The sequence below is a fragment of the Rhea americana genome, unplaced genomic scaffold (genome assembly GCF_003343005.1).
Source record: "Rhea americana isolate MKP2758 unplaced genomic scaffold, rheAme1 scaffold_225, whole genome shotgun sequence".
Classification (NCBI taxonomy): Eukaryota; Metazoa; Chordata; class Aves; order Rheiformes; family Rheidae; genus Rhea; species Rhea americana.
This window is the reverse complement of record NW_028186341.1, coordinates 572,690-583,437: the sequence shown is the minus strand read 5'-3', so window position 1 is coordinate 583,437 and position 10,748 is coordinate 572,690. Positions and strand designations below refer to the sequence as shown.

At 56.9% G+C, this 10,748-nt stretch overlaps 2 protein-coding genes across 3 annotated transcripts in view; both read right to left on the bottom strand.

Annotated features, from left to right (window-relative positions):
* ADCY3 (adenylate cyclase 3) overlaps nt 1-827 on the bottom strand; it is a 10,807-nt gene extending 9,980 nt beyond the window's left edge. Inside the window, exon 1 of the mRNA XM_085305679.1 lies at nt 732-827. Within this exon, the coding sequence (XP_085161805.1) occupies nt 732-827 (96 nt within the window). The remainder of the gene's footprint in view (nt 1-731) is intronic.
* Nucleotides 828-1,529: 702 nt separating this feature from the next.
* DNAJC27 (DnaJ heat shock protein family (Hsp40) member C27) lies at nt 1,530-10,747 on the bottom strand. Of its 2 annotated transcripts, XM_085305636.1 has the most exons (8): nt 10,007-10,322; nt 9,322-9,762; nt 8,782-8,862; nt 8,224-8,293; nt 6,845-7,009; nt 6,266-6,388; nt 5,462-5,622; nt 1,530-4,157 (listed from the first exon to the last, which is right to left on the bottom strand). In XM_085305636.1, the coding sequence occupies exons 2-8, from the start codon at nt 9,354-9,356 to the stop codon at nt 4,025-4,027; spliced, it is 768 nt and encodes a 255-aa protein (XP_085161762.1). In that variant the 5' UTR covers nt 9,357-9,762; nt 10,007-10,322; the 3' UTR covers nt 1,530-4,024. The 2 variants fall into 2 exon arrangements, with proteins under 2 accessions (XP_085161762.1, XP_085161761.1); XM_085305635.1 differs by lacking the exons at nt 9,322-9,762; nt 10,007-10,322 and adding an exon at nt 10,661-10,747 and having other exon boundaries at nt 8,782-8,864.
* Nucleotide 10,748: the final 1 nt, after the last annotated feature.

The window sequence follows — 10,748 nt, the reverse complement described above, 5'->3', positions numbered from 1 at the left end:
TCCCCCCCGTCTAGGACGTCCGCGGTCCCCGGGAGCGCCTGGGCGGCGGGCGCGACGCTCCTCCCGAAGACGTGAAAATCCAGCCGGGCGTTTTCCCGGTTGGGGTTTTCCTTAGAAGCCCAGCGGGGGCCGCCGGCTCCGGCTCCGTCCCGGCCGCACGCGTCCCCCGCCCGGGCCGAGACGCGGCGTCCACGCAGCGAGGCCGGGCACCAGCCTCGCGCCGCGCTGCACGGAGGCCGCTCCGATACCTGGAAGGATGACGACTCTTTGCCCGTCGCTCCCCGCGCGTCCCCGAGCCTCGGGCCCGCAGCTCCGACCCGGAGGAGTCGAGAGGCAACCTCAGCTGCTTCTTCAGGGGAAGTAATTGCTTGTGTGCAGTAATTAATACCCAAATGAGAGCGCCAAAGCTGCAGCTCTCCGGCGCGCTCGGGGCTGGTCCTGCTGCGGCTGGAGAGGAGGGCACGGGAGGGGGGCCGTGCGGGGGGCTCGCGTGCATGGCTTGGTGGACCCGTCTATCCTTCTTGGCTACCTCCACGCTGCCAGGCCAACCACCGCCAGGGCCAGGGAGGTGACACCAGGCCAGGTACCCGGGGCAGTTTGCTTGAGAAAGGTTAACAGCAGAGCTGTGAACCACTACCAGGTCAATTGGTCTGAAGGCCACAAAGGGGACCTGGCACCGGTTAGCAACCTAGGGTAGGTGCAGCCCCAGCTCGGGGGTCCCCAGGCACCACCTGGGCCTGCTGCAGRGTTCGAGCTGCAGGCAGCAGCGAGGAGCAGACCTGGCAGCCGGCGCCGGCCGTCGGGGACGTGTACGGGCAGTCACACATCGCAGGGGCAACTTGCCAGGCSAGAGATCCTCCTGTCCTCCCTGCCTGCCGGCTCCACCGACCGCTGAGAGGGGCAGCGTGCAGGCGCTTTGCAGGGATRCCGAGGCTTTCCGACCCCAGAGGTCTTCGGAGGGAGCCCCTAGTTGCGTTTTGGGATGCAGAGTGAATTCCCGCTCTGGTTGGGATCTGTATCCTTGAGTCCTCACTGCAGGAMGGATGCTTCAGCGGCAGGACTCGCTCCTCACACAAGGCAGGAAGGGGGGCCTGGATCGCGCCAGCCTTGGTAGGTGGCAGCAGGTCCAGCTGGGGAGTGCAGGGAGACAGATTTTGGAGCCCAGATGCAGGAAGGACGGGAGGAAGCACAGGACTGGCACTGATGCTGTGGAGGTACCTGTGCCCACAGCAAGGATGCAGCCACCCTTCTTCCTCTGCGCATTCACGGGTTCCCCCAGCAGAGCCGGAGAGGCCTGCAGGCCCCACCGCAGCGAGGTGCATCCCACATCGCCTCCCAGGCTGCTTCCTTCCCTTGCACCCTCAGCACAGCTCCCACTCCTGCAGAGCTGAATCACAACCACCATCACCCTTGAGGGCAGTTCTTCACCACCAGCCTCAGCCAGACCCGGCTGGGGAGGAGAGAAATGAGTCAAAGGGCAATTAAACATTAACAGCAGGCAGTCATGGCGGGACGACAGCTCACAGGGCTTCCTTTGTTCCAAAGGGGGTTTAATTTATAAAAATAACACAACTTAGAAGGTCACTGGCATCGCTAGACGTGACATGCATGTGCAATCATCTCTAAACATCCGGTTAGCTCTGCGAAYAGACAGGAAAAACCTCGGCCTGGCAGACAGAGTCACCTGAGGAGCAAACAGCATTTCTGCGAGGAGAGTCTGGGCACGGCACAACAGACCTGGAGGGCCCCTGCACGACAGGAACCGAGGAAGCATTTAAACTGCTCCAGGCACCGAGATCTCTCCCTCAGAGTAAAGTGCACCATTCAGCAGCAGGATTATTTACCCTCCTCAATGGGAAAAAAGTGCAGAAAAATGGGTTTGAAGCCAGAATCAAGTGGTTTCCTTCGCTAGACAAGTGGGGAGKTTTCCAGTGAACTCTGGAGTGCTATGAAGTGTCTACAACAAGATCCTCTGTTAGTGTAACTTGCTGCAGCTCCAGTGCCTGTCCTGCTATCACCACCAATACAGTTTTTAATGTATCTGGGAGGATAGAAAAAGCTATTTTAAACATTAACCTTTTGTAGCAACATCTCCCCTTGGATATTTCTACACTAGAGAAGCAAAGAGTGCTTCCCAGCAGGACAGCGTATCTTTACCTCCCAGCAACTTGACATCAGAAACCGGGGAGAGATCGAAATGATGCTGGCTTCAAAGTTCCCTTAGTGCCTGCTGCCAAAAAGGGGGGAGGGGATCTATTATTGATTTCTGATACATTTTGAAAAGGCAATACAGTAAAGCTGCCTTGAAGTGAAAGAAAATTGCACTGACCACAGGAGAAAATACTTCTGAATGGGATACACTGGGGCAGGACACACATACACACTCAGTGGCTTTCAATAACTTAGTATCCTCTCTCTCTCTCTCTCTCTCTCTCTCACACACACACACACTCTCAGTGGCTTTCATCTCAAAACTTAGTGTTGGGTCCTTTCCTCACAAGCTCACATAGCAGTAAAGAAATATAACAGGATCCTGCTGAAATTGTGGGACCTAAAGGGATCTCCAATTTGCTCTCTCCTAGGAGCCTGGCAGCTCTGACTTCTCTCAGCATTGCCAACAGCCAGATCTCCAGCCTCCACACACACCGCTTCTTGGGGTGACCAGTGACGATCCCCTCTGCATCAACATGAATATCCAGAGAAAACAGTGACTGTGTGTTTAGGACGGAGCGACCCAGACCTGTCTGCTGATAAGCGAGGCAGAAGCAGACCTGTAATCCTATCTGCAAAGCAGAGTGATACATCACTGCTGTGAGAAAACAGGGTTGGGAGAAAAMATGCCCCCTCCATCACTTACCCACACTTGAGAGAGCCAAAAGGCCAATCAAGCAGGCAGGTGGACACGCACAGCCTCCTCGCACGGGTGGGGGTGCTGCATTTTTGGGGTTGCTGTTTTACACAGCCACTCCTAAAGCTTTCCCTCAGGGACATAAGTCACTGCTGGGTTTAGCCCCCTTCGAGCAGGTCTGCGGAGCTGGCGGCTGTGTGCAAGGGCAAGCAGATCTGCAGTGTGGGCGAAGCCGGGGAGACAAGGCTGTTGAGAGGAGGAAGAGCAGAGCTGACAGGAGGGGTGTGCAGCCATGCTAGGACCCGAACCACCTCCTCTGGGGCAGCACCTTTGTCCTGACTGCAAATAGCCAGGGCCACCTACGCTCAAGGACAACTCCCCCCCAGAGCCAGTGTCACCTTACCTGGAGCTCATCAGCCTGGTGCGAACAGCTGGTAGAGGATCAGGGGAGAGGAAATGCATGGCTTGAGGGACTTTAGCTTTTGGAGCCTTCCATGCCGAGCCTAGCTCAGGGAAAGGGAAGGGAGCAGCGGCAGGAGACTCCACGCTGTGATCAGGAGGTGGGTGCCCGGGGCAGAGCCTGAATCCTGCGAAAGCCTGGCGAAGGGGACCGTTCTCGGCACCATGGCAGCCCGAAGAGGAAGGGGACAGGTCAGGGAGGAAGGGGAAGCCCCGAGGCCGTCATACAGCCCCAGCCCTAAGCCTCCCTGGTCATGCGTGGTGTGAAGAGCAAACCCTGCGAGAGTCAGCTGCCTTGCCAGGCTTCTCACAGACCGAGAGCCAGTCCCAGGGCTGCTGCAGGCAGCTCTCACTCTGGCCATCTGCAGTGAGAAATGACACATTAGGGCTGCATGAATGAACCCCTCCAAGGCTGGCAGATCCTCGGGGGTGTAGCCTGGCCAAGAAGGCTGGAAACCTGCTGCTTTCAACACTGCTGCATTGCTCATGCTAACCACGACCTCAGGTCCCTTTCCCCTCCTCAGTTCTCTGCCCCCTTTGCGGCGCATCCCAAGCAGGAGGATGTCGGATGCAGTCCTGCTCCCAGGGCTGGCGCTGGGAGTCTGTGTCCATGCCAGCAGGAGGGCTGAGGAGGAGAGAGGCACCCCACAGACGTGCAAATGCCTCGAAGCTAGTGGGGACGAGGGGAAGGTTTCCAGTTTAAGGTAGCTCCTCTCCCTACTTGATGTTTTTGAGAAGCGCGGTCCGAGCGTTCACCACCGCTTTGAAGGCATCCTCGCTGCCGGGCGCCACGCACTTATCAGGGTGGAGCAGCACTGCCAGCTTCCGGTAGGCTTTGTTCACTTCATCCCTAGGAGATAAGACAGCAGTGAGGGGACCCAAGCAGCAGACAGCCCAGCTCAGCCTGGTCCTGCCTGCAAGAGCAGAGCAGGGCCAGGAACTGCCCCCTGCACTAAACACCCCTGAGCAGATGCTTCTGAGCACCTTCCTCACTGGCACTGAGAGTTTCAAGACTTACAGAGAGTAAGAGCAGACGCAAAGCACACAGGGCACTTCTCAGCACGGCGTGAGGAGGGGGAGAGCTCCTCTCAAGGCAAGTTCACCCTTTCCACCACGGCCGTGCAGGCACGAATGCCAGACACGTGCCTGTGACACATGCCAAGGTGTGCAGTGTCTCTATGGCACTATGAGGAGAGACAGCGTGGGGGCACAGGCACCCTGACTCAGCTTCGCATCAAACCGCCTACGCGCTCCAGGCAAAGGCATCACACATCACTTCAGCCCTCTAAGCCCTGGGCGTCTAGTCCAAGGCAGACACCTCRGCTCCGGCTACAGGCCACGGAGAGAGGGCGGCATCTCCAGAGGGAGGTGAGTCTGTCTGAGCTGGCGATCTCAGCACAAATTGCCTGGCAGAGCTGCCGATCTCTCCCCATGAATAAGAGGAGGCTGGAGGGAGGAACACCTACGAGGAAGGATGTATGAATCCTGAACGACCTATGTAATCCAAAGATCTGCTCTCCAGGCCCTCTAAAGTAGGTATTCCCCATGTGTCAGAGCGAGCAAAGAGAGGCACAACTTTGTGGGTTTGTTCAAGCTGCGCAAGTCATACAGCAGAACTGGGAGATTCCAATCTCAGACCCAGGCACTGACCAATTCCACCGGGCTAGCGGTCCTCTGGGGCAGACAAGGGAAAGCTCCTCTTCCGAGAGTACCGTTTCCAGGTGGAAGAACTGTAACATCAATCCCTTTTGGGTAACTTGGGCAGCAGCTTTATGGCAGCCTAAAAGCTTCTCCAGACCTGGAGAGCAAGGAGGATGGACCTAACATATCTGGCAGTGAGTGACCAGAGATGGCCTGGAGGAAAGATGCGTGGCTGGGCAGCTGGCAGGGCTGAAGATCTTTGGTTCATCACTCCTCCCTTGCCTTAAACCTGGCTTCTCTGTTAAAAGGGGAAATGCAGTGCTCCAGAGAGAGGGTTCTTTTGCCTTGACTCAGTTTTGTGGCTAGATACAAACAGCTTTTGCCTAGCTGATAGATAAACCAAGGTGAGTTTATCAGCAAGCACATTACTGAAAGATCACAGACCCAACCAGCCTGCAACTGCAGGAGCAGAGAGTTTACGGATAGTCTAGTGAACGCTGAAGACTSCCTCACCTTGTGGCTCCAGGTTTGACCCCCAGCATGTCCCAGCTGTCCTTGCTGTTGCGGATCCTGCGAATGGCATCTGCCTGCTCTTTGGTGAAGCCAACTCCCATGCTGGAAGGGGGACGYTTCCCGCCGTTGTCACACAGGTCGATGATGGCGGAGTAGAAGGTCTGTGGACACAGGGAGGAGTTAGTGAGAAAGGATCATCACCAAACCTGGGGCAGTGCCAGTGCCCCGAGTCCTCACTGCCCTCACTGACTGCTGGCTCATCACTGGACACAAGGGGGAGCATTTGCACAACAGCTGAACATCCACAGTCCATTCCCCACTGCCTGGGGTCATGGGCGGCTCATTCCCCACTGCCTGGGGTCATGGGCGGCTCAGATCCCCAAGGTAAGGGGACATCTGGTCCAGGCTAGGACCACAGGACAGGCTGAGGAAGAAGCCAGACCATCCCCAGGTGGCTCTATGCTCATCTCACACCCATCCCAGCTCAGTGCTGGGCTTGAAGAGGCGAAGTGGGCATCTCTGCACCACATTCCCAGCAGAGCAAGAGGGATTGTCAGCTCAGAGCATCGCAATGCTAGGGCCAGCTCGGGACTGGGAGGACTAGCACTAACCTTGAGCTAAAAAGTTACGCTTTCTCAGGGCTGTGTTTCATTAGGAAGACACTTTTGAGACAGATGCCCAATAGGTTTTGYGGGATCCAGGCAGTTCCAGGATCCCCTGGGATCCAGGGGCCAGGATATTCTACCATCAAACTCAGTCTCAGTATTATTGCTCTGTACCCTCATCACCTTCATTCCAAATTACCTGGAACATCTCGTTGATCCCTTCTCCTGTTTGCGCTGAAGTCTCAAAATAAAGAAAGCCCCGGCTCTCTGCCCAGAGCCGCCCCTCACTTTCATCCACGTTGCGGTGTTTGGTGCAGTCGATCTAGACCAGGATAAAAGGAGAGATCAGCGCACAGCCCGGGTCTGCAGTGACAGCTGAAGGAACACAGCTCTGAGGCTGACTGCGTAACAGCCAGTAAGGGGCCTGTCTGTTCAGAGAGGCTGTTTCTCTTGAAGGAACGGAGACAGCATGGAATGAAAGCACAGAAGACAAATGTAAAGGCCTCTGAAAGTCTGGTTAGTCCAGAGGTAGCACTGGCTCTACTGGATCCCTTCCTGACYCACATGTGGCTACAACGTTCTCGAAATCTTGCTGAGGTGTAGTCTCCAGTCCTCCTCAAACACAGGTCTGGCTCTTAGAAAGCCTACCTAATTACCTAACAACGCTTCTTTTGCTGCAAATGCAGCTCAATAGCTTGGGCTTAATTTGGGAACGCAATGAGCACAGAGGGCCTGAGATCCGGGTTGTGCAACAGCCCAGCTCCTCAGCATGGCCCACCTTGTTCGCACAGACAACGAAGACAATGTTCTCCATGTTCCCGTGGGGGCCCAGCTCCTGTTTCATCTCAGCCAGCCATGTATCCAGCGCGTCAAAAGACTCCTTTTGTCCGACATCGTAGACCAGGATGACCCCCTGCGTGTCCTTGTAGAACTCGTTCCTCACCTGCCAGGACAAACGCAGGGTGCTGGCACCAGCGACASCCAGGCTGAGAGCACAGCCTGGCAGAAGAGCCTGGCCCCAGAAACCGGCCCTCAGGGCATCAGGCACAGAGACGGGTCATCGTTGTTGCCTGGCACCTGTGATAAAAAAGGCTCCTCTCTACACACACACAAGGGAGCACAACGGCAGGCAGGGAACCCCAACAACCCAGCCACAGAAAGAGCCCCTGCCCTGGTCCCCCCAGGGCTGTCCCAGGAGACCCAGCCACCCCGAGGGCCAGGGCTGACATCCACTGCCACAAGTCAGCAGAAGAGGGTCTCCCAGACTGGCTATGRGATTCATTATGGGATGCAGGGGAAGAGCRCTTTGCYACTGTACAAAAYTTATTATGGGATACTAAGAAGAGGAACTAAAGGCGGGGAAGAGTGGAACCAAGGTGGTTTGGGAAGGAACAAGTGTGAGAAAACAGCAGAGTAAGGACCGGTTAAAAGGGACCGGTCACCTGTAAAAGGGGGCTGATCACACACTTGTCTGGTCATGCCCTGCGCCTGATCAGTACAGTCTGTCCTATCTTCTCGTTAAAYTCCATTTCTAACCATTTTTCTGGGTGAAGGMCTCTCTGTTCTGTGTGCATGTATGTGTGGGGGGTCTGAGCTGGACCCCGGGTCACAGGGGCCTGTGTGCCTGGAGCGCAGCAACTGGAGAGATCGTAATGTCTTGGGGACAACTGAGGACACATCTGCACGTGTCTTTGCGAGGCAGCTGGGGAAGGTGAGGATCTGTGGCCAACTAGAGGCTGGACTGTGCATCAGAGCCCAGTTTCTGCAGGGACCCACAGCACATCTGTCTGCACGTGTGCTGGTGTGTCCGAGGGGTCTGCACCAGCAGCTGGGCTGGGGCTGCGAACCCTGGGGGCTCACACGTCCAAGTGCCAGCAACTGCAGGACTGGGGATCCCAGGGCAGCTCCTGGGATTATTGAGCCTAATCCCAATCACTGGAGGGATCTACCTTATATTTACGTACATATTTTCCGCTAACGGACCTTTATCCTCATCAGAGGCTGTTGGTGCTGTTTGGATTTGTGTGAGGGCTGAGTGTTTCTGTGTCAATCTGCTTCCAGCCATGTGTACAGGCAGATACGGGTGCCAAACGCTTCGGAAACGGGCAGGCTGGGGGCAGCCCTCTAGCGTGCTGCCAAGAGCCGGGTCTGCCTTACCTCGTAGAAGAACGGGTGCCCCGCCATGTCAAAGATGTTCACTTTGATCTCTCGGTCTCTGACCTGCACTCTGAAAGGAGAGGTGGGAAACGCTCAAGAGGGCTCTGTGTCAGCCCTTGCGCAGGCTGTGCCCCCTAGGMACACCACCTGTCTCTGCTAACCCTTTGCAGAGAAAGAGCTGGGTGATCAGAGCCAGAAAATCAGAAAGCAGTTCTAAGCGCTAGGCTTTATTGGCCAGAAACCTGCTCCAGAGCCAGACAAGGAAGGCAGCACCAGCTCTGGACGTAATGTGGCAGCGGAGAGCTACGCCACCCAGAAGAAGGTGAAACGCAGATTATCCGACTGTCGCAGAAGCTGAGCGGCCCCAGCAGAGCCGGCCTGCGCGTGTTCGCCCCGCGCTCCTCGGCACGCCTGGCGCGGGGGYGCGCGGTCACCCCGGCGCAGCAGGACGGAGGACAGCCTCGCTGCGTCCCCTCTGCCCCTGCAGGGACCCACGCCTGCTGTCTGCGGCCACGCGGCTCGCTCCGCGCCCCTTGCGATCCCTGCAGCAGTACTCACTTTGTGACGCCGTAGTCGATGCCAATAGTTGCCAGGTATTTGGGAACAAACCTCTTCTCACAGTAGCGCTTTATAATGCAGCTCTGGAAGAGAGGGAGAGCCTGAACAGGAGGACACTGTATTGTGGGACTGTGATTCACATTAATACCRGATTTGCCAACAGCCCCTAGCTGGCTGGATAGCTGCAGAGACATTAACTCTGCCCTTAGTCCTTAAACCAACCAATCAACCCGTCCACCTTTACTGARAACAGTTTTCTTCCTGCCACAGAGAAAAAACAGGATTCCAGGCCCTGCCTGAGTGATGGTTATCCCTTGTCCATCTAGGCAAGGAGACTCAGAGCTCTGGGCCTGACCTGCAGGACAAATCCCCCTAAAGAGCTGAGGATTGCGCTCAGGTGACTGAGATGGAGGGACATCAGAGGTGGAGACAAGGACAAGCTGAATTAAGACACAGGGCTACGTGCAGCACTGCAAGTCACAGCACAGACAGTTCTGTCGTGCACCTAAGGCAGAACCGCGCAGTTTGGGCATTTCTTACCTCACAGACTCCCACAGAGCCAGATGGAGGTACATTCATTGCACTTCTTACAATGCAGATTCCAGAATTTAAAGCTTGTCTTTGGAGATCAAAGGGGTGTGCCAAGAAACTCTGGTTTACTCCCCTAGAGAGCTGTTTAGTCAGGGGCCTGACAGGAGTCAGTTCCCAAAGGGTCACAAGGAACATTTTGGCAACCTGAGTGCTCTGCATAAGAAGTGCCTATGAGGTTGCACCAAGTCCCTCCAGCCTGTTCTGCCTCTGAATACGGCAGAGGCTCTTTCAGGAGAGCAAGCAAGCTAGCTGCTATCTGCAGTTCAGACAGAGAAATGCCACACAGATGAATGTCGATCGCCACCTCTTTGCCCACTCACTCAGTTTTGCAAGATCTTTCTGGAGTTCCTCAAAACTAGCAAGGCATTTATATGCCCCACGGGAGCCTTCCTGGTATCAACACTTTAAAAGGACAGGATTTATTTCAAAAACAAAACTGGCAACTCTTCAGAGCAGAACCTGACTGGAAAGAGAAGTGGTGTCCTGGGGAACAGCTGGGTCATTCACCACAGCACAGGGATGGTGGGCTCCTGATGAAACCCTGACTAAAGCCAAAGCTGGGGAATTAACAGYGGGGTCGACTCAGACCCCTCCTAGGCACCCTTGAGGAGGGCTCTTGGGCCTAGATCCATACCTCCTAAGCGCCGGCACTGAACCAAGGTGCCACTCTCGCCCTGCCTCTCTCTGAAGCAAGCAGACAGACAGGGACATCTCCAGAGGGGCGACTGAGACCTCCATAAGCCAACTCGTGCTCTGGCGGTGCCAGCGGCTACGCAGTGCTAGCAGCCAGGGGCGAGCCTGGAGCAGGCACAGGCCCCGAGAGGGCCCCCGCCCTCCCGCCGGGGCGGTGCAGCACTCTCGGTCCCACCGGGGTCCCTCCGGGGCCGCCKGCTCCGGCAGCACGGGGGGAAGCGGGCGCCCCGCTAAGAGCCACCACCTTGCAGCCCGCCATGACACCCACCAGGAAACCCCGCCCCACAGCGCCCCGGCCCTTCCTCCGCCTCCCGTCCAATCAAAGCGCGCTCCCACGGCAAGTCCCGCCCACACCGCTGTCAATCACRCCGCCACGCCCCCTCCTCGCCGGCTGAGTGGTGTGAGACGCGCACCACACAGCGCCGGGGCCTAGCGCGTGAAGCCGATTGGCTCCCGCGCCGCCGCAGTCCGGGGCGGCGGCCAATCCGCGGCCTCGCTGCCAGCGCGGCCGTTGCAGCGGAGCTCCCGATTGAGCCGCCGGGCTGTCAATCAGCGCCCGCCAGCCAATCCCGCCGCCGCCCGCCGCTGCCCTCACCTTGCCCACCTCCGCGTTGCCCATGGAGATGACTTTGATCCGCAGCGACTTGCGCGTCTCCTTCCGCTTCGGCACATTCGCCTCCATG